The 27,532-nt window shown below is 52.5% G+C and overlaps 1 protein-coding gene across 9 annotated transcripts in view; it reads right to left on the reverse strand.

The window, feature by feature from the left end:
• Positions 1-27,532, reverse strand: part of pcnt (pericentrin) — a 53,712-nt gene that overhangs the window by 13,772 nt on the left and 12,408 nt on the right. For 3 of the 9 annotated variants that reach the window (XM_064327518.1, XM_064327523.1, XM_064327516.1), the window contains exons 8-40: positions 27,170-27,268; positions 26,653-26,887; positions 26,166-26,245; positions 25,344-25,545; positions 24,153-24,274; positions 23,795-23,894; positions 23,305-23,551; positions 23,008-23,086; positions 22,327-22,543; positions 21,207-21,421; positions 20,299-20,618; positions 19,228-20,188; positions 17,125-17,334; positions 15,330-15,440; positions 14,716-14,838; positions 13,588-13,748; positions 12,516-12,682; positions 11,919-12,133; positions 11,093-11,255; positions 10,772-10,963; positions 10,413-10,439; positions 9,776-10,008; positions 9,293-9,412; positions 9,015-9,035; positions 7,311-7,547; positions 6,725-6,892; positions 5,948-6,100; positions 5,045-5,212; positions 3,821-4,858; positions 2,324-2,494; positions 1,368-1,895; positions 1,160-1,262; positions 364-536 (exon numbers count right to left, since the gene is read on the reverse strand). In XM_064327518.1, the coding sequence (XP_064183588.1) occupies positions 364-536; positions 1,160-1,262; positions 1,368-1,895; positions 2,324-2,494; positions 3,821-4,858; positions 5,045-5,212; positions 5,948-6,100; positions 6,725-6,892; positions 7,311-7,547; positions 9,015-9,035; positions 9,293-9,412; positions 9,776-10,008; positions 10,413-10,439; positions 10,772-10,963; positions 11,093-11,255; positions 11,919-12,133; positions 12,516-12,682; positions 13,588-13,748; positions 14,716-14,838; positions 15,330-15,440; positions 17,125-17,334; positions 19,228-20,188; positions 20,299-20,618; positions 21,207-21,421; positions 22,327-22,543; positions 23,008-23,086; positions 23,305-23,551; positions 23,795-23,894; positions 24,153-24,274; positions 25,344-25,545; positions 26,166-26,245; positions 26,653-26,887; positions 27,170-27,268 (7,359 nt within the window). The remainder of the gene's footprint in view (positions 1-363; positions 537-1,159; positions 1,263-1,367; positions 1,896-2,323; positions 2,495-3,820; positions 4,859-5,044; positions 5,213-5,947; positions 6,101-6,724; positions 6,893-7,310; positions 7,548-9,014; positions 9,036-9,292; positions 9,413-9,775; positions 10,009-10,412; positions 10,440-10,771; positions 10,964-11,092; positions 11,256-11,918; positions 12,134-12,515; positions 12,683-13,587; positions 13,749-14,715; positions 14,839-15,329; positions 15,441-17,124; positions 17,335-19,227; positions 20,189-20,298; positions 20,619-21,206; positions 21,422-22,326; positions 22,544-23,007; positions 23,087-23,304; positions 23,552-23,794; positions 23,895-24,152; positions 24,275-25,343; positions 25,546-26,165; positions 26,246-26,652; positions 26,888-27,169; positions 27,269-27,532) is intronic. The other 6 variants (XM_064327525.1, XM_064327520.1, XM_064327517.1 and 3 more) reach the window with 5 other exon arrangements.

Below are 27,532 nucleotides of genomic sequence, written 5' to 3' on the forward strand. Positions count from 1 at the left end.
CTGACACCACAACGTTTCCATCCCGCTGACTAAGATCCACAAAAAAACTAAACGTTTTTCTTCTCATGTTTTTCAAATAAACTTCATTGGGAGCATTAAGCTGTAAGGACATTCAACTTCATTAACTTATTCACTTGGTTCATTGACCTCACGTGCTTGCTATTTTTGGGTTCAGATTTTCATGTGCGCACCTCCAAAGCTGACTTAATTTTGACTCGTTATATGACATTAAATGTGAACTGCATAGCCAGCTAGCAAGTAAGCTTTCAGCGACCTGGAAGCTCACGCTCTCGTTTTGGCATTGCGGGGGTCACTGGGTGCGAGTATGCCCACAGGGGATGAGGCGAGCGGCCTTTCCTGTACCTGTAGCTCGGGTGAGAGGAGCTCGAGACTCGGCCCCTCGCTGTCAGCAGCGCTGTCCGTGTTGTTTGTCAGGTCCATGTCACGGTTCCGTAGGTACTCCAAAAAGTTGGCATCCAGACGTTCAGTTGTTGCCAGTTCTACATTCAGCCTAGTGCCCAGCTCTGAACTAACATCTGGTGAGGGGGGAAAAAGTTATAGGTTTTAGTCTTTATTTGTCAGGCAAGAACTGATTAGAACTGGTTATTTACAATCTACTCCATGTCCTCATGTTTACACAAACAACTCCTCTGTGTTATCTATTTTTAAATGACATCTCCTTTATGACCTCATGTTTACACAAAGTACTCCTCCACATCCTTCATGTTGACAAACTAAACCTCCACGTCATTCATGTTTATACAAACTAAACCTCCACGTTCTTCATGTTTATATAAACGAAACCTCCGCGTCCTTCAGGTTAATATAAACTACTTCTCCATGTCCTTCAGATTTATATAAACAACTCCTCCATGCCATACATGTTTATATAAACTACTCCTCTATGTCCTTCATGTTTATATAAAGTACTGCTCTTAGTCCTTCATGTTTACATAAACTACTCCTCTATGACATTCATGTTTATTTAAACTACTCCTCTATGTCCTTCATGTTTATATAAACTACTCCTCTATGACATTCATGTTTATATAAACTACTCCTCTATGTCCTTCATGTTTATATAAACTTCTCTATATCCTTCATATTTACTCTGACTTCTCCCTTGAGTAAAAGGCTTGGACGTGGTCTAGACACTCACTGCTGCCGTAGCCGTCACTGACCCACTCCTGAGCAGAGAGGGTGGAGGTGGAACATCCAGGGGAGGCAGACGGGGTCAAACCAAGCTGCTCAAAATCATTCACCTGCAAGATTTTACATTTCAATTAAAGCTCAAAATACACACACACACACATACAAGCCATCCTGCCCACTGCAGGGGTTAAACAACACCAAAACCTAACGCACACCTTCTGAGCATCCAGCGAGTCCAGGGCCGAGAGACTGCCAGAGGCCGCGACGGAGTCCGGAGAGCAGCTCGAGGGAGGCTCCAGTTCGGGGGACAGCAGCTCGGGGGGCTGGGAGCTGGCCCTGCCCACGGGGGAGCCCTTGATGTGCAGGTCCAGGCTGGAGTTGTGCAGGCCGCTGAGCTCGGAGAGGCGCGAGGCGTGGAACACCGCCGCCGGCTCCTCGCTGCAGTCCAGCTTGCGCAGGACCTCGGGCGAGGGCGGGGAGCGCTCGTGGGACAGCAGCGACAGGAAGCCGTCCTCCGGCCTGCCGCGCAGGGCGCTGCCGGCGGGGGCGGGGCAGTGGGAGTGGGAGTGGGCGGAGCTGGAGGTGGGGCCCCGGAGGCTGTAGCGCTCCCGCAGGTCCGCCAGCTCCCGCTGCTGGTAGGCCACCTCCTCCTCCTGCAGGGCGAGGTCCTCCTGCAGGCCCCGCAGCTCGGTCTTCAGACGCTGGTTGTGGACCTCGAGGTTGGCGAGAGCCTTGTCCTTCGTCTGAAATGCAGGTTGAGGGAGAGGAACGTCCACTCAAAAACCAGCAAATCTCACCACCTTGATAATTACGGCTACCGAACCATGTCCAAACCAGGATAAGCATGGTTACCAAACTAGACTGTTTCTAAGCTGTTACCACCTCAAGTTACACATTAATAATCAATGTAATTAATGAAGCAGAAACACCTTTAAATATAGGTGTGTACAAACTAAAAAGCACAATGCCTTTTTCCAACAGGGATTAAAGCAGCACAAAACGACCTCAGAACAAAACATCCATTAAGTCTGCCTGCAGTTACACACGAACGGAAGCAGCTGCACAACGCGGTTGAAGAGAAAGCACTCCAAATATTTCGCATACACTGAGAGAGAGGGACAAGTGCAAGCAGAGCAGCGTTTCTGAGGCGCAGCGTTCGCAGCCGCGGTACCTGGCCTTCCTCCAGAAGCTTCTCGGCCCTCTCTGTGCTGGAGCTCAGCCCCTCCTTCACGGCGGCCAGCTCCGCCCTCAGGGCCTCGTGCTCCGCCCTCAGCTGGCTCAGCTGCTCCTCCTTCTCCCTCAGCGCTCCCTCTGCCTTGGCCAGCGTCTCCTCTGCGCACGTCTGGTGGGAACACAACGGCCCTCATTAAAAGTTGAACATATCAGTCATGTCTTACTCGCACAGTGAGTCACCTTGGGGAAAAAAAATAAACAAGCTGTCTTTAGCACAGGACATCTAACTTTAACTCCTCTTCTTGTGGTAAAATGCTTGAAGATTTGAGGCTGTAAAAACCTCTAATGTAACACAGCTTGCAGTTCTGAAGTCCTCCAGTCCCTTTTCTGGCAACAATCAACTCCCCCACCCAATTTTTCCCCAACAAGTAAAAGCACACAGTTGAGCTTCTTTCAATTTTAAAGAAACCTTGAGAGAAGAGCAGAGAATGGAAAGACGCTCCTTCTTCCCCTTTCCTCTCTCGCACACTTCCCGTTCCTGTGACCAGCGCTCCGCTGCAGACCCACCCACAGCCAAGCTAAACCTGCCCACTCTGGGACTGAATCTGTTCCATATGATGCCTCCACAGAGAGACCTTGAAACCAGGCCGAAAAAAAAAAAACTGGAGATAAACAAATGTGTGCGAGAACTTCACTTTGTAGACTTGAGCACCGTCTCTCTCCCTCTCAGCGGGCCAAAACCTGGGGGCTAATAAGATTTAGGCCCCCTGGGGTCCAGGGTTGTTTTGTGGGACTCAAACATATTACTAGGGGTGCCCCCCTGAAAGTCAACAAGTCGATCAGATAGTTGTTTTTTTTTTTTTTTTTTTTTTAAATGTGCGTTACAAAAACAGAATAAAACGTATAGAAAGTAACAAAAAACTGACACAGGTTACATATTACAATAGAGAATTATAAATAATGCAAATTATAAATGTAGTTTTTATATTCTTGCAGGACCAGATGAAGCGTGCTATAAAAATTCTATGTGACAACTTGAGCTGGTGGGGAAAACTGTCAGAAGCTGAACGTGGTGAGGAGGTTCATTTCTCCCAAGTAATGGTTTCATTTCATTTACGTTTATTTGTTTATAATGTTTAAAGCAAAATAAATTAGAAGAGCTTGATTTAACCAGAAAGACCTGTGTGCTGTCTCAATTATGACAAATCACAGTAGCCTAATGTATTCCATGTCCAATTCAAATCTGCCGGCAGCTCAAATCTGGCATCAAAAGCAGCTATCTTAATGAATTTACTCATTTTAAAGGCTCAAAAACACGTTCTTGTGACTCAGTTGCTAACGTGATCTAAATCAGCACTGAACAGATGCCAACGCCTTTTCAGATCGCCAAAAAGTCCGGAAAAAAAGAAAATTCCACATCGGGTACAGCCGTATATTATCAAAGCTGAAAATTCAGCACATCACACACTCTTGAGCAGCAGCCCAGTATACTCACCAGCACTTCTTTCTGGGCCTCCGCATGCCTGGACACCTTCTCTTCCAGCTGGGAGTTCAGTTCCTGGATGTGATAGCTGTTCGATGTGACTTCCTGTTTTAGCCTCTCTATTTCCTCCTGAAGTCGGCCTTCTCGCTGCCTCAGGGCCTGGCGTTCCTGGAACAGCTCCTGCTTCACCGTTTCCAGGTTTTCAATTTTAGCCTCCTGCTCGGCAAGCGCTGCTCTCTGAGCGTCTGCAGCAGTTGAGCCCTCCTCGTTAACCTGCTGAAGCTCCTCCATCCGCTGTTCCAGCTGAGCCTTCTCCTCCTTCACAGAGAGCAGCACCTCCATCCGCTGTTCCAGCTGAGCCTTCTCCTCCTTCACAGAGAGCAGCACCTCCATCCGCTGTTCCAGCTGAGCCTTCTCCTCCTTCACAGCGAGCAGCTCCTCCTCTAGCTCCGCCTCCTTGCCCAGGTCAGCGAGCGCTCTGTCCCTCTGCAGCTCCGCCTCCCGCAGCCGCCCGTCACTCTTCCCGGCCTCGTCCTCCAGCTCGCGCACGCGAGAGGACAGCCGCTCGAGCTCCGCCTCCCGCTGGGACAGGTCCGCCCTCAAGGCCCCGCCCTCCTCCTCCAGCCGGAGCAGCCGCCGCTTCTCCTCCGCCAGGCTCTGCCCCAGCGCCTCCACCTGGCCGCGGTAAGTGGTCTCCTGCGTGTGGAGGAGGCGCTCCAGGGCCTCCTTCTCGCCGGAGGCCAGGTCCAGCTGGGCGCGCAGCTCGTCCAGGCGCTCCCGGGACGACTGCAGGCTCAGCTCCTGGCACAGGCTCTCCTCCTGGCCGTGGGGGGGCCAGAAGGAGTGGGGCTGGGGGCTGTGCTCCTGGGAGTCGCTGACCTCGTGCCGGTTGGGCCCCAGCTGCGCCAGCTCCTCCTGCAGCTTGTGGATGACCTCGTGCAGCTGCTCCACCTCCTCCTCCTTGTCCTGCCGCAGGCGGGCCTGGTCGCCGAGCAGGCGCTCCACCTGGGAGCGCAGCTCCTCCACCTCCGCCTGCACCTCCTCCACGGCCTGAAGCGGCAAAGGGAGAGACGCTAAGAGGCTAAACCTGCTGACGCCTCAGGAGCTGAAAAAGCTCATAGTTAACTATGGATACCCTGGAAGTGACAGCCACGGGAAACCCTTCATTCCCAAATTCAGCTCCTAAATTTGTCGAGCCTCCGCCCAAGGGTCACCGCAACCGCCCTGCCGACCCACCTTGTCGTCGTTGGAGACGTCCACTTCCTGCTGCAGGTGGAGGATCTGCTCGTTCAGGTGATCGATCTCCTGGTTCTTCTCCTCCAGCAGGGCCAGGGGGAGCTGCAGCACGGAGGCCGGGTCGTCCCCTTCGCCTCCACCCCTCCTCTGCAGCTCACTCACGGTCTCCTGCGGGGGACAGGGGAGCTGCTCACACCCTTATACTCAACAAACTGATACATGGGTTTGGAACGCTACTCCATACAATATCCATGGCCGAAATGCTCAACAGAAACTTCAGAATAGGCTTTATATCAATATAAGACATTTTCTGGAAGTTTCCCTACTTGCATAACCTTGTATGAGGTCATAAAGGCTCATATGAGCTGAAAAATGCATTTTCATTTTCTGCTACTCTGCCATTTTCACACCCTGTTTTTTTGATAACCGTTCACTAGTTTATGCAAGTAGGAGAACTTCTCCAAACAAATTCTTACACACTTATATTCAAATCTGTGCTACTGCAAAAAGTAATTGGAAGATGGGTATAAATCAAAATCAACACAAAAAATCTGATTTCACGAAGCAGGATTATGGAGTCGTTAGGATAACTGTGCTGAGTAAAACCCAGAAGTAGCTCTTTTTACTTTAGCCCATTCCCCAGATTTGGGAGGGCTTTAGGTTTTTACTCACCGAAGATATACAGCTAACTCAGTAATCCTGCTCTGGGTTCGGTTCTATAATTTAATCTTTAAGAAGCCTTTAAGAATATGATGAAACAAACAAAGCTAGTATTGAATTTGGAAACTGGAAGGCAATCCTAGAGCAGGATACCCGTTAAGTTTCGGAATGACCGCACACTTTAGCCCTCTACTTTGCTTCTTATGAAACCCCCTCAGAGTCCGGGCAGGACCCATGCCCTACCTTGAGGGAGCTGATCTCGTTCTGCAGCTGGGAAACGCAGATGGAGTTCTGCTCCGTCAGGACCGTCAGCTGCAGGTGGAGCTGCAGCACCTCCTCGGCCTTGACGGCCAGGTCCCGCTGCACCTGCTCCAGCTGCTCCGCCAGCACCTCCGCCTGCGAGACACAAGGACTCCACAATCAACCCTTCTACCAGCGCTATCAAACGGGCATCTGGCCCAGGGGAAGTGAACTACACCTAAGGACAGCCATATTTTAATACAGGCACCCATAAAGACACCACCACCCACCCTGCATTTCCATAAACTGGTCTACAGAGGACACAACTTCACAGACTGATATTACCTTTTCACTACTCTGGATTTTTTTCACTACTATGCATTTTACCTATAAAACACCTTTCATTTAGACAACCTCAAAGTGCTGTACAATGAATAATACAATAGATGATAAAAACATACTAATTAATTACTCACAATAAAATACAGGGAAGACAAACATTGGCAAGAAATTCAGCTAAAAGCCATGAAGAGGCAAGTTTTTATGCTCATCTTATATGATGGGAGTGTCTCGGTAGTGCATTCTAGAGGTGGTGTTTGAGCGGGACAATAACAGAATGCATGACCTCCGGCTGAGGTCAGTCTGGTCCCTGTGATTGATAAGATGTGGCAGCTAAACCCTCATTTCTTTGTTAACATGTTCAGATACCAGATTCTTCATAAGGAATCCGAAGTAATGGCGGACTGAGCCAGACCCATGCAGGAGGAGGCCGGGACTCACTTCTTTCTCCTTGTTGAGCAGGGTCTGCTGCACGGCCTCCAGCTGCTCCTTCAGGGCCTGCTCCGCCGTGCTCTCTGGGAAGCGGTGGCGCGCCTCGTCCAGCTTGGACTGCAGAGCGGAGATCTGCAGCCGGCTGGAGTACTGCTGCTGCTGGAGCGCCTCTTTGTCCTGCGGGAACAAAAGACACTTTCATTAAGATGACGAGACAAGAGCTCACAGCTGGGGCTCTACCTATGGGAGCCCAGACCCAAAGGGCCCTACCTGTATGAGCTCAGAGCCAAGGGCCCTACCTGTATGAGCTCAGAGCCAAGGGCCCTACCTGTATGAGCTCAGAGGGCAGGGGCCCGACCTGCAGGAGCTCAGAGCCAAGGGCCCTACCTGTATGAGCTTAGAGCCAAGGGCCCTACCTGTATGAGCTCAGAGGGCAGGGGCCCTACCTGCAGGAGCTCAGAGCCAAAGGCGCTACCTACAGGAGCTCAGAGAGAGGGGGCCCTACCTGCAGGAGCTCAGAGAGCAGGGGGCCCTACCTGCAGGAGCTCAGAGCCAAGGGCCCTACCTACAGGAGCTCAGAGAGAGGGGGCCCTACCTGCAGGAGCTCTTGTTCGGTTTTCCTGGCCTTCTCCAGTTCTTGCTCAAGCTGACCCAGAGCTCGGCTGGACTCGGAGGTGTTCAGCAGAGCCTGCTCCAGCTCGCGGATCCGCCCGGCCATTTTGTCGATCTCCTCGTTCTGCTCCGCCAGATCGCGCTGGTACTGCTCTTTGGTCAGCAGCAGCGAGTTGTAGTCCTCCATCTTCTCCTTGATGGCCGCCTGCAGGGTCTCCACCTGCGGAAGACGGAGCACACGAGGGTTCAACACGCCGTCCGAAGCCCTCCACTGAAATGAAAGTGACTTCCGCGCGGAACCCTGCACTCCATTTGCATAGACAGCCTTACCCAGTAACGTCACTCATGACTCATTTGCTTTTTCCATTTTACGGATGCATTCCAGCACCATCTACAGAGCTCAGAAAGCACTGAACGATTATTCTGCTAGAGCTCAGCAAAGATCACGCTGTTTATCTTGCTGAATCAAATGCACTTCCGACAGGTACATAGGTTCATTCCAATGAATTTAATTTTCAGCAAAAAAGCATACAAATTTTGGTTTATTTTAAAAATGTCTATGCAACAGAAAGCATGAATGGACTGATTAACAGCATTCACCTTAGCAGGGTTTCCCCCAGAAATCTATACTAATCAAAACAGATCATTTCAGAATTCTACTTGATGTATATTTTACACCAACACATAACATACATTTTTTTAAACGTGTGACAAAACGACAATGCAAATCACAAAAAAAGCTACAGGAGCAGTTAGGGACTGAGTTAGGGAGACAGACTTGCAGCCACTGGAAGACCACTATGATTAGAGGCACAAGCACTACAGAGAAGCCATTCCACAGAGCTAACTGCACAGCACATGCAGCGGAGAGAGGAGGAGCGGACAGAGGACGAAGGGAAGTCTATCCCAGTGCTTCCCAACCCTGTGCCAGGAGAACTAGCGTCCTGCGGGTTTTCACTCCAACCCTAATTTGGCACACCTGATTCTACTAATTAGCAGCTCAAATAAATCTCCAGCTGTTGAGTGAGGTGTGCTTTGATAGGGTTGGAGTGAAAACCTACAGGATGGTAAATCTCCAGGAACAGGGTTGAGAAGAACTGATCTACCAATTAGACTCAGCAGAGCTCCTGTCCCTCATCACACTGACACCGTGAGGTCAACATGAAAGCAAAGTGACCTCAGTTACAGTCACACAACAGTTCTCCAACCTGTTCTTGGAAAGCCCCTCCGTATGCTGGTTTTTATTGCAACCACAGTTCCACAATTCCAGAATTTTTAAAAGGCTGTTCATTTTAATTAATTAGGTGCTTTTTGTGTTTAGAGGGATTATTTACCCTCTTAAGCCACATTAGGTCAAAAATAGCTACGCATGATGCAAAGAATAAAAGTCCCATATTCACATTCACAGCCTGTTAAAATTCTGGGATTGCCATTGTGGTTGCAAGGAAAACCAGCATACAAAGGTCCCCCAGGAGCGAGGTGGAGAGCCACTGCTGTAGAAGATCGGAATACGATCTCCACACCAATTCTCGTGTTAGCGATTAAGAGGAAGTTGAGCGTGATTGCGAGACGGAGCAGAAGCACAGCCTCGATTTATTCGACGGGCCGTCGGATAAATCGGACGCGCGTGCACGTCGAGGGGCGCGCGCGCGCGAAGCAGAAGCTACTACCGAGCTCGACACCGTACCTGCAGAACCAAGTCCTCAATCTGCAACAGGGCCATCAAGAGAGAACACAAGAAGTTAAGATGACAAACGCTGATTCTTCAAAAGACTCGGGTTATTAAAACACCCCAGTACACTTCACAGCATTCACATTCCTGCCACAGATATGCAGTTAGATATTGCTCTTCGTACGACTTTAAAACGTTATTAAGTGCACTTTTCGATGGAGGTTGAAAAAACAGCGGCGCTGCATCCATAAAAGGGCGCACGCATGCAGGAAGGGGGTTCCAGACGGCCGTACCTTCTGCCCCCTGCAGTCTCCTCCGGCGCTGGGCTTGTTCGGGTGCCTCAGCTGAGCCTCCAGTTTCTTAATCTCCTGCTGAAACTCGTCCCTCTCGTGCTCCCTCTCCACTGCCTGCTCCTGGAAACACACAGGCGCACACACAATATTCACAAAGTGTTCGTAACTCTCCACTGCCTGCTCTCCCTCTCTCTCTCGATCTCTCTCTCTGTCTCACATACACACACACGCTTTTAAAAGTGTTCAGTAACTGCAGCTCAGTCTTAGAGGCACATTACCCTGTCCAAAAAGGCACGTACAGTAAATGTCATCTCTGCTATAGTCCTGCATCTGACAGAACGTTTGGTTTTTCTACCATGAACACCACACCATTCACAAATACAACATTGTACAACAAGTGCAACATTGGGAAACCGCAGTTCTCAGCGATGAATTTGAACAGTCACGTGACCGCAGGTCCCGGGGCGGGGGTTGCAGACTCACGTCCATGAACTGGCGGTGGTGCTTGAGCTGCCTCTCCAGGGCCTGGATGTGCTGCTGCAGGTCCTCGGTGTGGGCCCTCCTCCTCTCCTCCTGCTCCTGCCGGCTGCTCTCCTGCTCCTCCAGCTCGCTCTCCAGCAGCTTGAGCCGGGAGAGGAGGCCTCCGCGGTCCTTCTCCGCCTGCCGCTGCACGTCCAGCTTCTCCTGCGCCAGGCGCTCCGCCTCCCGCAGCAGCTCTGCATGGGGCGGGGGGGGATGGAGGAGAACGGCGCCCCCGTCAGGCCTTTCCCGAAACGAACACCGAACGATCACCGCACCGCAAACTCATCCACATTCGGGTTAGGGGAACAAGCACAACCAGTAGAACGATTCGTCAGCCCGTCGCCAATTACCGTGATAATTGCCAGGCAAGCCGCCCGATTGGCTGACGAGTAAAACCATACACTCCGCGCGCACACAGACATGCCATGCCTTCGCTCGTCACAACACAAGCGGTTAGCAGGAAACAAAGCGGCTTCACAAATCTGTCCAATCGAAAGCCAGGATGGGTCCAGTCAAAATTATGGAGACCAACCGCAAAGTAAACCGTAAAGCCAGCCCACACCAAGGCTTTACATTTACTGCGAGCACAGCAACAAACCTGCGTCATCTGCATCATCAGAACAGCCTACAGGGCAGGAAAAACAACTCCATTACCCATAAAACCACACTGTAACCAACAGCAATGACATTGCTAACTTTTCCATTGACTCTGTAAGATGTAAAATCACGACCATTGTAAGAAAAATGTTCTTAACTGATGCATATGTAACAATCACTAATGGTAATTTAAAGTGATGGAGTTCTAGAACACAGATTTATAATTTTAGGGAAGAAAAAAAAAATCATTCCAAAAAACCCACTCTTCAAAAGGTTAAAAACCGAACTTTAAAAAACAGCTGCTCTGGACATTCGTGCAATAATTACAAGGCACTCGTAGATCAGTCTGCTCCTGCTCACCTTTCTCAGGCTCCCCGAGCCCCCCAGCGATGGCGTCCCTCTGACGCAGCAGCAGGGTGTGCTCCTCGCTGAGCTCCTGCAGCTGCACCCGCAGCCCCTCCAGCTCCTCCACCAGCCTCTCCGTCTGCGTCTCCTTCTGCTGCAGCACCTCCTCCAGGGCTGCTTTCTCCGCCACGTAGCCCTCCATTAGACCTGCAGCACACGTACGCGTTACGGTGAAACAAACACACTCACGTTTACAAGGCTAATGCAGTAGTAAGCATCAAAAAGAGTCTGCTGATGAGTGAAAACGGCAGCAGCCAATAGGAGGAGGCCCCTCACCCTCAGCCTTGTGCAGCTCCAGCTCTAGCTGGCTCTTAAGCCCCGCCTCCAGGTCCAGCTGCTCCAGGACGCGGCGGTGCTGCAGCACCAGCTGGGCGGCGTCCTGCCGGCCCTGGCTGAAGCGCTCCTCCAGGTGGGCCTGGGCCCCGTGGGTCTGCTCCAGCTGAGGGGGAGGGGAGGGGAAACGCCGCTGAGCACCGCAGACCCAACGCTGCCCTTCAGCTGAACACGCGGCAGCTCAGGACTGCGCAGACCTTACCGGCTGCTCCGACTGCGCAGACCTTACCAGACCTTAGATACCTAAAGCCAGGAAGACTCGGTGTATTGCTTACCCACTGTACAAATGTCACATTAGATCAGTGGTAACCAACCCCGTTCCTGGAGATCTATTGTCCTGTTGGTTTTGACTCCAACAATAACAGCGCACGCCTCATTGAACAGCTAGAGATCTTGTTCAGCTGCTAATGAGCACGCTCAGGTGTGAGGCGTGTACAGGGTTATGAGCCGGTCAGAAGGCGGCACACAGGACCGGTCTTTCACAGCATTACCCACAAGCCAGTTCCATCCTCCTGAGGCCCGGCAATTCATCTTTCAGTCTCTGGTCCTCATCTCAAGAACCACATATTCTATGTTGAAACGTACTCAAGGGGCATTCAATAACAAAAAAAATGTATGTGTTTGAAAATATTCCCACTGGAACATTTTGACATTTTTTTGTCATCCCAGAAACCTGCATTATGTCAAAAAATAATGACATTTTTTCTCCCCGGGTCTCAGGAGGATGTTCAGATTTGGGGCGGGGTGATCCCCCCCCCCCCCCCCATACCTGTCGGGCGGACTCGGTGACCAGCTCCAGCAGCTTGTCCACGGCGGCGCGCAGACGGACGCAGGCTCCCAGCACAAACTCCTCCCCCTCCGCCTCCAGCTCCGCCCCGGCGAACAGGCTCTCCGACAGCCTCTGGGACAGCTCCAGGCCTTCGTCCGTCTGCGCCGACCACAGGCTGCTGTCGGGACCGGAGTCTTCCTCCTCGCCCTCCTCTGCTGGGGAGAACGTGGAGACGGGCGCTCAGAGAAACACATTTCTGTCGCCCGGCTGTTGGCTAAAGTTACCCTGCGCGCATTTGAGCCCGGGTGGTAAAAACCTTGTTTGGGAGTTTTGCTGTGAACGTGGCCGTGCTCTGTAGGAGCTCTGTGGTTTTGGATGTGGGCCAGGACAAGTGTGGGGCAGAACGGGTGTTGGGCAGGGTAGGTGTGGGGCAGGATGGGTGGGGGGCAGGGCGGGTGTGGGGCAGAATGGGTGTTGGGCAGGGTAGGTGCGGGGCAGGGCGGGTGTGGGGCAGAATGGGTGTTGGGCAGGGCGGGTGTGGGGCAGAAGGAGTGGTTGGGCAGGGTAGGTGTGGGGCAGAACGTGAGCGGGCCTCACCTTTCTCCGGGGTGTCCACGCTCCCTTTGCGGGTGGCCTTAGGGTGGGGCTCGTCGCCGCGAGCGCTCGCCCTGCTGTTCACGCAGGCGCTGATCTTCTTGCTGATCAGGTCCTCGGTGGCGATCGTGTTCCGCAGAACCTCCAGCAGCACCTTCTGCAGCCCCCTCCTGGAGTTACACACACACACCTTCAACACTGACCCTCTGCTGGAGTTACACATTTACACACACACACACACACACACACACTTAAACACTGACCCTCTGCTGGAGTTACACATTTACACACACACACACACACACACACACTTAAACACTGACCTCTGCTGGAGGTTACACATTTCACAGCAACCCACAGCACTCGCACCCCCGCAGCACACGCACACGTTCAACACTTACCCTCTGCTGGAGTTACACATTTACACACACACACACACACACACACGCTTAAACACTGAGCCTCTCCTGCAGTTACACATTTACAAACACACATATACACACACACACTTAAACACTGAGCCTCTCCTGCAGTTACACATTTACACACACACACACACACACACACACATAAACACTGAGCCTCTCCTGCAGTTACACATTTACAAACACACATATACACACACACACATACAAACACAGACGTTTTAACACTGCCCCTCTCCTGGAGTTACACACACACACACACACACACACACACGTGCTAAAACATGCCCCCCTCTGCTGGAGTTACATATTTACACACACGCATCAACACTGACCCTTAACTGGAGCTACAAATTTACCCACACAAACACATGCATAAACACAATGTAAAGGGAACCTCTGCTGGACAACCATGAACTCATAACATAGAAAACTTAATTAAGAATCTAATTTTGTTCCGGTTTAAAAATGTATCATTCACATTTGAAAAAACTTGACGTTGAAACATTTGAACCTGCATTATTCCTTGCTAGTGCTCTGCAGTGAAACAATTGTCTCATTGTAAAATACTTTGACTATTAGGGCACATCAGAAGAGCCTGTCCTGAGCAGCTGTTCTGAGGTCAGTGTGCGATGCCGGCGGTCCCTCACCTCTCCTGCGCGGCTGTGCTCAGGTCAGCTCTCAGCATGGTGAGCAGGTTCTCCCCCTCGTGGCTCTCCCTCTCCCTGCGCTGCAGCAGCGTCTCCAGGGTCTCCATCTCCGAGCTCTTCCCCTGCAGCGCCCCCCGCAGGCGGGACACCTCCGCGCGCAGCTGGGGCAGAGACAGGACGGAGGCCAAGGACAGAAAGCCCGTCATTACGGCCGCGCCATCGCCTCCCGCCGTTGCCGCCGCGCACAGCTCTCTCTCTCTCTCTCTGTTCCAGGGGGCCACCGGGGCTCAGAACCCAGTACAAAGTCCAGCCCTGTCGTCTGTGACCGCGTCCACTTCAGCCAGCCCCGCCTGACTGCTTCCAGAATCTCAAACCCGCCGTTTAACGACACAAAACAAGCGAACGGTCGCCAGCTGAACCTCCGCGTGAGTAACCGGAGCCGCCCGCGACGCGAGCTCGCACCCTGGCCGCGCGCACCCCGAGACGCGACTCCGTCTCCACGGCAACGGGCGACAGAACAGTCCCCCCCGAACTTCGACCGCCTCTGCCCTCTGCATTCAGGTTGACGGGACGCCTCCCCTGAGGCGAAGCCGACGCCATGGCGACGGGACGCGCGAGCGCTTTCTTCCGGGGAAAGCACAAGGGGATTCGGAGAGAGAGAGAGAGAGAGCGGCTTGGGACCGGCACAATTAAACTGGGCGGGGAGAGGCGGCGTACGCTACAGTGTGGCATGTTGTGGCAAGTTTAATTTAACCTGCACCCGAAGCCCAGAGAATGACTGGAGAAATCACTGCTGGCACCTGTCTTCATTATATGTGATAAGAGGTGTGCTTGTTTGTGATATGCAGAGAGATATAGAGAGATATAGTCAAGGGGAGAAGAGAAAGGGAGTACATAAAATGGAGAAAGGGGGAGTGAAACTGAGTGGGAGAGAAAGTGAAAGAAAGAAGAGAGAAAGTAAGAAGAGGGGGGATAAAACAGACAGACAGACAGAAGTATAGAGAGAAAAAGAAAGACAGATACAGAAAGAGAGACAGAGAGAGAGAGAGAGAGAGAGAGAGAGACATAGAGAGAGAGAGAGCGAAAGGGAGGGAGAGGGAGAGGCTGTTCTGGTGTGCGCTCCAGTACCTGTGAGCTCTCCGCATGCCGCTCCTGGAGCTGCTTGGTGAGCTGGTCCACGGTCTCCCCGCACACCTGCGCTTTCTGCCCACACTCCTCCAGAATGGCGGCTTTCTCCACCGCAAGCTCCTCCTGAGAGACCGCAGGACACGGCAGGACACAGCCAGGAGAGAGAGAGGAGAAAGAGAGAGAAAGAGAGAGAGAGTCGGGCTGCTCGTCAGTGCGGAGAGCAGAAGATCACATCTGGGTTGTCCTGCAGCGTTACACAGGCACGGGGGAGGGATCATGGAGTAAAGAGGCAGAGCTCCGATAAACTGCCTGGGAATGAAGCCAGACGGGGAGTGATCCAGGGAAGGGCTTCATACACCACTGACCAAGGCTTTGAGTGGACTCTATACCACTCTTTAACACGGAAAACCTCAACTCAGGAAATGAATGAACACAGTTTGTACTGACCAATCAGTGACTCCCTTCAAACCCCTTGATTCTCTTATGCCTGGTGCACAGCCGTCTGCCCTGTTGCTATAGCCACCTGAAACCGATCCCCAATAACGCCGGTGTGGAGCGCATGGGGTTGAGTTTCAACCCTAAACAGTACAGCCACACCTCTGCCACGCCCTCACCTTCAGCTGGTCTAGCCGCTGCTGCAGCACCTTCTCCGCCTCCTCCTGGAGGCGCAGTCGTTGCCGGGATACCTCCTCCTCCAGCTCCCGAGCAGAGGACTCCCTCAGCTCCTGGGATCAGTTAACAAACAGGGTCATGTGACACAGCAATGGCAGGCAATCACACACACAGCACGAAGTCACACACACAGCACGAAGTCACACACACAGCACTAATAATCACACACACAGCACTAAGTCACACACACAGCTCTACTAATCACACACACAGCTCTAACGGTCACACACACAGCACTAAGTCACACACACAGCTCTACCGGTCACACACACAGCACTAAGTCACACACACAGCTCTACTAATCACACACACAGCTCTAACGGTCACACACACAGCACTAAGTCACACACACAGCACTAAGTCACACACACAGCTCTACCAATCACACACACAGCACTAATTCAGTCACACACACAGCTCTACTAATCACACACACAGCACTAATTCAGTCACACACACAGCACTAAGTCACACACACAGCTCTAAGTCACACACACAGCACTAAGTCACACACACAGCTCTACCGGTCACACACAGCACTAAGTTAGAGCACAGCGCTCACAGTCAGAGCACAGTGCTCAGTCACACATGCACAGCGCTCAGTCACACACAGCGCTCAGTCACACATGCACAGTGTTCAGTCACACACAGCGCTCAGGCACACATGCACAGCGCTCAGTCACGCACAGCGCTCAGTCACACGTGCACAGCGCTCAGTCACACATGCACAGCGCTCAGTCACACATGCACAGTGTTCAGTCACACACAGCGCTCAGGCACACATGCACAGTGCTCAGTCACACATGCACAGTGCTCAGTCACACACAGCGCTCAGTCACACATGCACAGTGCTCAGTCACACACAGCGCTCAGTCACACATGCACAGTGCTCAGTCACGCACAGTGCTCAGTCACGCACAGTGCTCAGTCACACATGCACAGTGATCAGTCATGCACAGTGCTCAGTCACACACAGCGCTCAGTCACACATGCAGTGCTCAGTCACACACAGCGCTCAGTCACACATGCACAGTGCTCAGTCACACATGCACAGTGCTCAGTCACGCACAGTGCTCAGTCACGCACAGTGCTCAGTCACGCACAGTGCTCAGTCACACATGCACAGTGCTCAGTCACACATGCACAGTGCTCAGTCACACACAGTGCTCAGTCACACACAGCGCTCAGTCACACATGCAGTGCTCAGTCACACACAGTGCTCAGTCACACATGCACAGTGCTCAGTCACGCACAGTGCTCAGTAACACATGCACAGCGGTCAGTCACACACAGCGCTCAGTCACGCACAGCGCTCAGTCACACATGCACAGTGCTCAGTCACACATGCACAGTGCTCAGTCACACATGCACAGTGCTCAGTCACACACAGCGATCAGTCACACATGCAGTGCTCAGTCACACATGCACAGTGCTCAGTCACACACAGCGCTCAGTCACACATGCAGAGTGCTCAGTCACACACAGCGATCAGTCACACATGCAGTGCTCAGTCACACACAGCGCTCAGTCACACACAGCGCTCAGTCACACACAGTGCTGACACACGCACAGCGCTCACAGTCAGAGCGCAGCGCTCACAGTCAGAGCGCAGCGCTCACAGCCAGAGCGCAGCGCTCACAGCCAGAGCACAGCGCTCACAGCCAGAGCACAGTGCTGACACTTGCACAGCGCTCACAGCCAGAGCGCAGCCCTAGCCCGTGTTTCACACACACACACCTGCAGCTGCTGCTGGTGCAGAGCCCCGAGCGCGGCCTGCCGCTCCTGCCCCTGCCGCGCCTCGGCGGCGCGCAGCTCCCCCAGCTCCTGCAGGGCGGCGCCGTGCGCCTGGTCCAGAGCCAGCAGCTCCCGCCGGAGGGTCTGCAGCGCCCCGCGGTGCTCCGCCTCCACAGCCTCGCGCTGAGACGCCAGGGCCTGGGCCAGCTCCGCCTGGGGGACGGGCAGAGGGCGGGGTCACTCCGGAGGACGCACGCGCACGGCGGGTTACACTGATGTATACGGCGCTGAATACATGGGGGCTGGGCATGCAGGACTTTGCTCTACCATTACTGGGGCTGTAAAATGAAATGTGACCCGACACATACTGCGTGTGAAACAAACCCCATTTAACACCTACGCAAGACACTGCTAAGACACTAGCATTAGCCTGTAATTTCCACATCACTAAACAGGGCTCCAGAGTGCAACCGTTTCACTCGTGTACAAGGGTAAAACCTGCCTAGTGGCACTAAGCATTTTCACTGATCGCACCAGTGTGACTGGAATCTAGCTGGCCCCATCGACATCTGATTTAGGTCTGTGTGTGTGTGCGTGCACGTGTGTGTGTGTGTGTGCTCGCGTGTGTGGGTGTGTGTGTGTGTGTGTGTGCAAGCAAGCCTGCTCTCCCTCCCGGACAGCACAGCCACAGGATGTTTACGGAACAAATCAGAAGTAGAGAACTAATCGACTGCTTAGTTTAGCTGCTCATAAAAGAATATAATAAAAGAATGTGGTACAACACAGAAAACAATGCTGTGCCGTGGATACAGATCCATTCTACTTAAGCACCTCCCTCAATCAACAAACCTCCGAACAAGAGAAGCAGGGCAAAGCTTTCAGACACGGTTCAGCTCAGCACACTGTTATTATAGCAACGTTAATATTTAACTAGCCTGTTTAACCCAGGTGAGCATGAAGCCGTTGTGACTTCGTCTCCACACACACACAAACGACCAAACCGAAACGCCGGCTCGGTGTTGGGGGTGGCAGCAAGCCGTTCCATTCCCATGGCAACGAAGAGGCGTTTGGGAGCAGCCCCCCGCTCTGGAAGTCTTTAAAGCAGAGTCGTTAGCCGTTTCAATAGCCCGGTAGTTAACCGTCTGGGCCTTGGCTGTTGGCCTCATTGTTAGAACCTGTCAGAACTAGAGTGACTAGCTAATCATTACCGCGGTAACCTCACATAGATCAACTCGGAATTATTGTTCTAGCAGCAAATTTAGAGAAAGCTGATACCGTTTCCAAGCACAACAGGTGTGCGGTATGTATGTGCGCAATGTATCAGTCCAATCATGACCTAACTGCCGAGGTAAAACGAGCAGACAAGAACAAAGTGGATTCGTTCACTGACGGCTAATAAAGAAGCATCCACAGCAGGGTTCATGGTTACAGCACAGAGGGAAACCCTACAAGCTCAACTCAAGCCCATTCACAAATGCGCGGTTAGCAACTTGAGCACAGCAACAGAAGAGTTCCTTTTCGGATTGTCTAGACAAGTGAGAATTTACTTTGCTTTTCATTTACTTGTTTTAGAAACCAAATTAGTGCATCATAACGATCCTCCCCCCCCCCCCCTGCACTTTCCCCTCAATGTACCCAAGCTCCCCAAAAAAGAACCGGGGTATAAACCAAACCCTTTAAGTGTTTAGTTCAAAGTAACCATGGATTTGGAGAACTGCCACACCCCTAATCGACATACATGTGATAAATATTCCATTCAGCTGAACACAGGGAGCTGTGTTTACAAGCAGCTAAACACAGCAAGTCAGCAGGTGTCCGGAAATTAATTGGCTTGCGAATTAAGCAGGTGAATCAACCCACCAGAGAGAAGACATCGATTTAGAAACACACCATCAGCATGTGGAACACGCCCAGACTACAGTTACCCAGCAGGACTACTCAGGGTTACAGCTGCATTCACACATAAATGTTCCTTTATATAAATGTGTAAAATACAGAAATGTAGAGGACTGCAATGCTGTACAGCGGAGTAAATTAAACGGTTTTATGGGGTCTGAACTCGTTTGTGAGGCACAGAGGGGACGTGCGCTCATGCTCGTCTCTCACCTGTTGGGCGTCTCTGAGCTCGGCGGCCATGGCTGTGAACTTGTCCATGTGGACCTGGGCCAGCTCCCTCCTCAGCTCCTCGGTGACGGACAGCAGCTGAGCGCGGTGCTCCGCCCCCAGCCTCTCCAGCTCGGCGGCGCGGCCTCCCTCCGCCTCCTCCCGCTCCCCGTCGCACGACTCCCTCAGCTCCCGCAGCTCCCTCTGCGCCTCCTCCCGGGTGGCCTGGATCTCGGCCAGGTAGGTGGTCTCCAGGGTGTCCATGTTGGAGAGCATCCTGGCCTCCAGCTCCTCCCTCTCCTGCCTGTGGCGGGCCTGAAGCTCCGCCTCCTGAGCTTCCAGCTGGGCCAGGTTGGTCTCCTGCAGGACCGCCTCCAGAGAGTCCAGCTCCGCCTTGTGTTTCGCACACAGGCCCGTTTCCAGAGCGTCCAGCTCCGCCCTGTGCTTCCCACGGAGGTCCGCCTCCAGAGCGTCTAGCTCCGCCCGGTGCTTTCCGCGAAGCTCCGCCTCTAGTGCGTCCAGCTGGGCCCTGTGCTTCCCACGAAGCTCCGCCTCCAGTGCATCCAGCTCCGCCTTGTGCTTCCCATGAAGGTCCGCCTCCAGAGCATCCAGCTCCGCCTTGTGCTTCCCATGAAGCTCCGCCTCCAGAGCATCGAGCTCCGCCTTGTGCTTCCCATGAAGCTCCGCCTCCAGAGCGTGTAGCTCCACCTTGTGCTTCCCATGAAGGTCCGCCTCCAGAGCGTGTAGCTCCGCCTTGTGCTTCCCATGAAGCTCCGCCTCCAGAGCGTGTAGCTCCACCTTGTGCTTCCCATGAAGGTCCGCCTCCAGAGCGTGTAGCTCCGTCTTGTGCTTCCCACGAAGCTCCGCCTCCAGAGCATTGAGTTCCGCCTTGAGCCTCTCCCCATGCTCCTCGCTCTGCTGCAGCCTCAGCTCTTCAGCGGCTGCCTGCTGCTCTTCCTGCAGCCTGCAACCCACAAACCCATTACAGCAGCAGCCACAGCGACCCTGCTGGTTAATCAGCTGCGTATAGAACAAAGACCCCAGTCAACCCGCACCTCCCTCCCGCCCTCCTACCTGCTCCGAGCCTCCCGCAGATCGGCCGCCGCCCGCTCCTCCAGCCGGGCCCTCAGCTCCTTCGCCTCCTCGGCCGCACTGTGGATCTCCTGCCGGGCGGCGGCGAGCTGAGGGTCGCGCTCGGTCTCCAGGCTGTGCTGCAGGGCGCGCAGTCGCTCCCGCTCCGCCTCCAGCTGCAGGCTCAGGCCCCGCCTCTCCTCCGTCAGAGCCGCCACGGCCTCCTCCCGCCGCCGGGTCAGCTCCAGAGCCGCCCGCTCCCGCTCCTCTCTCCGCGCCTCCTCCACCGCCGCGCACAGCTCCTCCTCGCAGTCCTGCTTCAGCTGACATCACAGCAGACAGCAGACTGTTACACTTCATCCACAAAGACAGTCACCCCCCGAACACAGGCAGGCAGACAGTCACCCCAGAACACAGGCAGACAGTCACCCCAGAACCCCGGCAGACAGACTGTCACCCCAGAGCACAGGCAGACAGTCACCCCAGAACCCCGGCAGACAGACTGTCACCCCAGAGCACAGGCAGACAGACTGTCACCCCAGAGCACAGGCAGACAGTCACCCCAGAACCCCGGCAGACAGACTGTCACCCCAGAGCACAGGCAGACAGACTGTCACCCCAGAACACAGGCAGACAGTCACCCCAGAGCACAGGCAGACAGACTGTCACCCCAGAGCACAGGCAGACAGACTGTCACCCCAGAGCACAGGCAGACAGACACAGTCACCCCAGAGCACAGGCAGACAGACACAGTCACCCCAGAGCACAAGCAGACAGACAGTCAAACAATCAATTCTGATCACAGACAGATAGCGTTTTAGCCTGAGGAAAAACCCAATCCATGCACACACAGCCGTTTCTCACAGGTAATAACAGCATGCAGGACCAGAGCTCCAGAGCTCCGGGCTCACCTTCTCCTGCGCTTGTGAGAGGAGGTCACCGTGCTCCTCCCGGACCCGCCTCAGCTCCGCAGCGTGCTCCTCCGCCAGCGCCTCGGCCCGCGCCTCCAGCTCCCGGATGCGCATATCCAGCCGAGCTCGCGCCTCCTTCTCCACCTCCGGCTCCGGCTCCTTCTCCGTGCTCGACGGCGCCTCCTCAGCGCTCTGACCGCGCAGCTTGGTGAGCTCTGTGAGGGTGCGAGCGGGAGCTCAGTGTGAACGGGCAGGCGCTCGGAGAGGACCGACTGTCTTCACACTGCGGCTACGCGGGTTTCCAACGGATCGCGGAAAAACCCGCCCAAACCAGTTTTTTAAAAAAGGCTAAACGGTCGGGGAGCGTTCAGAGCTAACCCTGCAGCCCAAGGAGGAAGCAAGCTGCATCTCCAGTAGTGGTGCGCTTGAGGCAATGGGTCAGAACCACAAACGGAAGCACAGGTTAAAACAATAGATCATTAATTTAAATATTTTACAAACCAGTACTCAATTTTGAAAACCAATAAAAGCAAAATCTGCCTACTATGATTTTCAAACAAGGGAAGTTTAGAAGTGCATACAAACAGATGTTTTTTTTACTGCTGAAAAGAAAGTTTACTTTTTTCATTTTATGCAACATAGCAGTATTTGTAGACCAGCGGTGTAATAAATAAAATGTTAAGCACTTTTTAAAAATATATATATATTAAAAGCTAATTCTGGATGTCACTATTTTTTAAAATCCACAATGCCTTTTGGTGAAAATCTTGAAACCACCCATTTTGGACTGCGCCAGATTTGCACCCATGTTGAGACTCACGCTAACATAGTTGAGGATTCCCCACTGAAGCTCCAATCAGGAGGCTTTCTAGTCTCAACCAATCACAGAGCAACAAAGTAAACAACGTCAGAACGAGAATAGGAATGACAAGGGTTGGGCCTCTGGACAGTCAGAGGCCTAAGGGAGACGAGGTTTTTTGGAATGTTTTTTTCAAAATTCCAAGTCAGTGTTCTGTAACTCCATTGCTTCCAAATTACCAGTCGTTACCATCAGCACTAGACTGTTCAGTTATGAACGTTCTTGAGCCTTAAAGGGTTAAAAACAGGGCGGGGCGGAGACCTTTGATGTGGCTGCTGGAGAGCCTGGCCCGCTGCTGCTCCAGCTCCAGGGAGTGGCGGCTCTTCAGGTCCTGGATCTGGGAGAAGTAGCGGTCGGTCAGGTCGGTCTTGGCCTGCAGCAGCTCCTCCCTGTAGGCCAGGCTCAGGCTGGCCCTCAGGTGCTCCAGCTCCTGCCGGTGCCTGCCCTCCAGGTCCACCCGCAGGGCGTCCACTTCCTCCTGCCGGAGACGGGGAAACGAGGCTGACGTCACGCGGTCGCGTTTCACAGCCCTCGATCTTAAGGGGAAAACGTAAAAAGTCTGCAAAGCCAGTGAACCCTTCCAGCTGAATTTGATAGACACCAGCCATTTGGAATTCATGGCAAATGAACATTCCAAACAAACGGTTTATATGATCGCAAAATTCAGGTGGTGTAACGGTAGGGACTCGCTTAACATATGAAACCATTTCGTCTGAATATCATAATCTCGGAATTACTGCAGAGCCTTCATTCCTGTAAATTGGCAGTTCCAAAATTTCATTCAGACGTGGCCCATTTGAGTTTGGTTTATCACCAGAATGTTAGGCTGCATGTAAACGTAGTCACCGAACCAAACACCAAACCTGTATTATGGCCTCACTGTTCATCCTTCGTGCATTCCTTTAATGTCAAAGGAAACACCGAACTTCAGTGCAGTAGTACCTTGTGCTTTTCCAGTTTAAGAGTGATCTCTGCAATGAGGTCATTCTTCTCCTCGGCTGGTTTCCCTTCAGAAAGGTAGCTGGATAAAAAAGGCACACTTCGGTCAGTCTTCAGTTTGGGTTAGCACTTTGTACATTGCAGCAGAAAACAAGCGCCATTGCTACATGATGCAATAAACGAGCGCCGTTGCTACATCGCGATACTGCTATAAACAAACTCCGTCGGTATGTCACGACACTGCTATAAACGAGCACCGTCGGTATATCGCGATACTGCTACAAAAAGGACCCCGCTGACCTGTCGTCCCCGGTCTTGAGCACCGAGTCCTCCAGGTCGGCCTCCACCAGGCGCAGCTGCAGCAGGGCGATCTCCTGGCGGTAGCCCTCCTCGGCGGCCCGCAGGCGCTGCTCGAAGTAGGCGCGCAGGCCCTCCAGCTCCGCCTCGTTGTGCTCCTGGATGTCGCGGCGCTGCTGGGCGAACTCCTGCTTCAGGCGCTCCATGTCCTCCACGCGGGACGAGCGGGCCAGCAGCTGCTCCCTCAGCTCTGCGGGCAGAGCACAGCGCACCCTGCTCAACCGCCCCCCTTCCTGCCGCCGAGCCCGCCGGCTGGCTAGTTAGCCAGCACAAGCCGCGCTACGCGAGGTCAAATAAAGCTCAGCTCTCAAGAGCATCTGCCGTGTGGGTTCACCCTGTTTTGTTGACTTGTGTGTTTCAGCCTCACCAGACTGCTCGCGCCGCTCGGACTGAGGATGATGAAGACGACGGCGGGAACGGGCGGGCCACTTACCCCCCAGCTCTTGTCGGCTGGCCCTCATGCACTCCAGCTGGGTCCACAGATGCTCAGAGCTCTGCTTCACTGCGGTGTGCTCCGCCTGCAGCTTCTCCAACTGACGCACACATGCGCGCATGCATGCACACACACACACACATACAAACATAAACACATGCATGCACACACATATATACACACACACACACGCGCACACACACACAAGCACACACACACAGGGAGGCAGACTGGTGAGGACGAACTACTCAGACAGAGTGAGATCATCAGTGCGCATGGAAAGGGAAATGGCAGAGGAGCAGGAGCATTCCTCTGCAGGCGGGAGCCCGGGGGCGGTGTGAACCAGCCGCACTCTCACCTGCTGCTGCAGCTGCTCCTCCCGCTCAGTGCCGGCCGCGCCCAGGCCCTCCAGGTGCTGGGCACGGTCCCGCTGCTCCTGCAGGACCACGTTATGGCTGGAGACCAGTTCCTCCACAGCTCCTGGAGACACGGTTACCATCGGTTACTATTCCAAATCTCAAGCAGCGGTATGCAAATAAAAGCTCCAAGTTAACGCACAGAACCTCTTCAGAAGCACCTCTAAAAAAGTACATGTTGGTGATTCACTAAATCAGTTCTCTTCCTTGATTTTATAGTTGTTTTCTTTAAAAGGATTGTGCACTAGGCTCAGCAAATACACTTGCAAACTGGTCTTTCACCTTGGTACCTTGGCCCTTTGAATTGGCGCCCTAGTAACCTTTTTAAAACAGCTGGGGAAGGAATGCACTTCCACAAATGGCTTTTAATTTGAAACTACATTCCCCACATTTTAAAACATACTTGGCAGGGTACACGTAATGTGCCTACTTGTATGTGCCAGATATCTAGACGAGAATATATGCAGTTCTGTATAGATGAATTTAACTAGCTGGATGATGATGCATACTGCAAAAGCCAGAAATCTACTTGGGTGAAGGAGGCTGTTCAGAGCTATGAACAGCTCTCATCTCTCACTTCTCCTCTTCCTCTAGTAACTCTTAAAAGCAGTACAGAATTTGGAGGAATATGTCCACACTGACTACTCTTCACAGTCCAAAGATATTCACACAAAAAATGTTTTTCACTGCCCAAAATGTTTTTCACTGCCCAATTATTAGAACCCCACCAAGTACTGCTGCCAAAAGTCCTGTATCAGTAACATCCTAGAGCAGCACCATCTGTTTTTACATTAATTTTAGATTCACCACTTTCATTACAGCGCTCTGCAAACTGCTGTTCATAGCTATAGGCCTCTGGCGACATCCCAGCATGCCAAAAAATGAAAATGTAAACGCTCTAAATACTTGTCAGCATTGAATAATTGAACTCATATTAGTCACAATTTACCAACTGCCATATGTACTCTAACCACAGTTCAAAGTCATCAGTCTTGCAGTTTCCAGCAACTTCCAGTTAAATTAAGAGTCTAGCTAGCTAAATAATGCTAATTGACGAAGCCTGTGTTGACCTGGGCTGCATGGCCTGATGTATAGCTCTGGAATTATGGGAGCACGGTCATGTGATCACTCACTGGCGGCCGCATCTCGATCAGACCAGGCCTGCCTCAGCTCCTCCTCCAGGGAGCGGAGCTCCTGGTCCTTGGAGGCCTGCAGCTGTTCCAGCTGTCCCAGCTTCCCCCTGGTGTCAGACAGGGCCTGCAGGGTCTCTGCCAGAGTGGCCTGGGCCTCAGCCTGGGCCTTCTCTGCCTCCCGCTCCCAGTCCTGTTTGAGAGCCTGGGACAAACCAGCGCACACTTTCACATGACTGCAACTCGTCAGGACAGAGAGGCTGAAAATTCCTCATACACACGTATTACATTCATACCCTTAGCAGTGGCACTGCTTGCAAGTCATTGTGTTAAATTCTAAAATGTAATTTGGCTGAGAACTCCCCCAATACCTGTGCCAGCTAGCGAGACAATAAAGCTTTCTGCATAATAGTTTGGCAAGCTAGCTTGCTCAGGCATTTGGATCATGTAGGAGAGACTATAGCAGTTCCTATTGTTACTTCTAAACGAACCAAATAGCTGTTCGCTCTGTCACCATCAAAACCACTACTGGACGTATGTAGAGAACATGGGGACACTATTAAAAAGAGCATATAATGACTGGAAGACTTCATCAGACGATCCAGTGGACCAGTTATGCTGGACTGCCAAAAGCTATTTGCTCCATTTGCCTGACAATTACACATACTGTACAGCATGGATTGCCTCTTGCCAAGAGTGCAGTTGGATGTTCAAGACCCTGACCGCAACATAACATGACAAATATAATTGATTCTACAAAAGCTTCCAAACCCATTGTAACGTTACACGACTTCAGCTAGGTGAATTACCCAGAAGCCCAAATACCTTGATTTTATCTGCCTCCAGGGCTTCCATCTTGGAACGGTCCTCGGAGATCTGCGATTCCCATGTCCGCTTCAGTTCATCTGAAAACAATGCACCATCATGCATGACACTGGAAAAATCACCATGGCAACTGAACCAACTCAAAAACTATAAGCCCAAGGTCCACTCTCTACAAAGGGCCTCAGGAAACTGGAATATGTGCATTTTCATAAATAAAAAAAAGAAAGAATTAACAGGCAAGCTGAATTAAATCAAGTTTTTCCCCCAATTATTACATTTTTAAATTCCATTTTACCCCACTTAATTTGATTAATTGCTATTTCTGCATGACCTTAATAGGGTTTGCACACTTTAAAAACAATATTGAAATATTTAATCTTTTTAACTACCTTTGACTGTCGTTTAGAAAAATAAACTGTGTTGGCCAGAGAGCCTGCCCACAGCCCCACCCACAGCCCCGCCCACAGACTCCGCCCCCCTCACTCACCCAGCTCGCGCTGGTTCTCCAGACGGCACTGCTCCCTGGTCTTCTCCAGCTCGAAGAGCTGGCGGGTCTGCAGCATGGCGCTCTCCTGGGCCCACTTGTCCCTCAGGCTGGCCTGCAGCTCGCTGAGGGCCGCCTCCTTGTCGCGCTGCAGGTTGCTCTGGCTCAGCTCCAGCTGCGCCGTGTGCAGGTTGGTCAGGCTCAGGCGCAGGGCCTCCAGCTCCAGGGTCTGCTGAGCCTGGGGACACAGCGCAGCTCTCACTGGACTCATATGGACTCCGGCACAAAATGGCTGACATTTCCACAAAATAGCACATATTCCAAACCAGCAAAAACAAACAAAAAAAAAAAACAATCCAGTTAAAGTATAATAAAAACAATGGGGATGCCCATTACAGTGGCAGGCGTAGCAAGCGGTTTTGCGTGGGATGTGTGTGTCCATGTGAGTACGTGCCTGTGACAGTGTGAATTAGTGTGACCCAATGTGTGTCAGCAGGAGCGCCTTTGCGCGCGTGCCAACCTGTGCTTGGAGCAGGTGCTCCTGGTGTGCCGCCTCCATGGCGTCCTTGTGCCTGCTGGCCAGCTCCGCCTTCTCGCGCTGGTGCTCTCGCTCGTGCACCTGCGTCAGGAGGACAGGGAACTTTGTTTCCATGGGGACAAACGATGCACTGCATACAGTTATTGACTGTTGTTAGCCGCTAGTAGTAAATAAAAGCTACAGCTATGTTCATAGTTTACGTTCATTATGAAGACGTTATGCGTTTTATTTTCTAACTGTGAATGAGGCATGATGTGCTTTCACTCTCCCTTACGGCTAAGGAGTTGGTCTTGTAACCTAAAGGTTGCAGGTTCGACTGCCCGGTAGGACACTGCCGTTGTATCC

This window comes from Anguilla rostrata, chromosome 3, assembly GCF_018555375.3.
Source record: "Anguilla rostrata isolate EN2019 chromosome 3, ASM1855537v3, whole genome shotgun sequence".
NCBI classification, from domain to species: domain Eukaryota; kingdom Metazoa; phylum Chordata; class Actinopteri; order Anguilliformes; family Anguillidae; genus Anguilla; species Anguilla rostrata.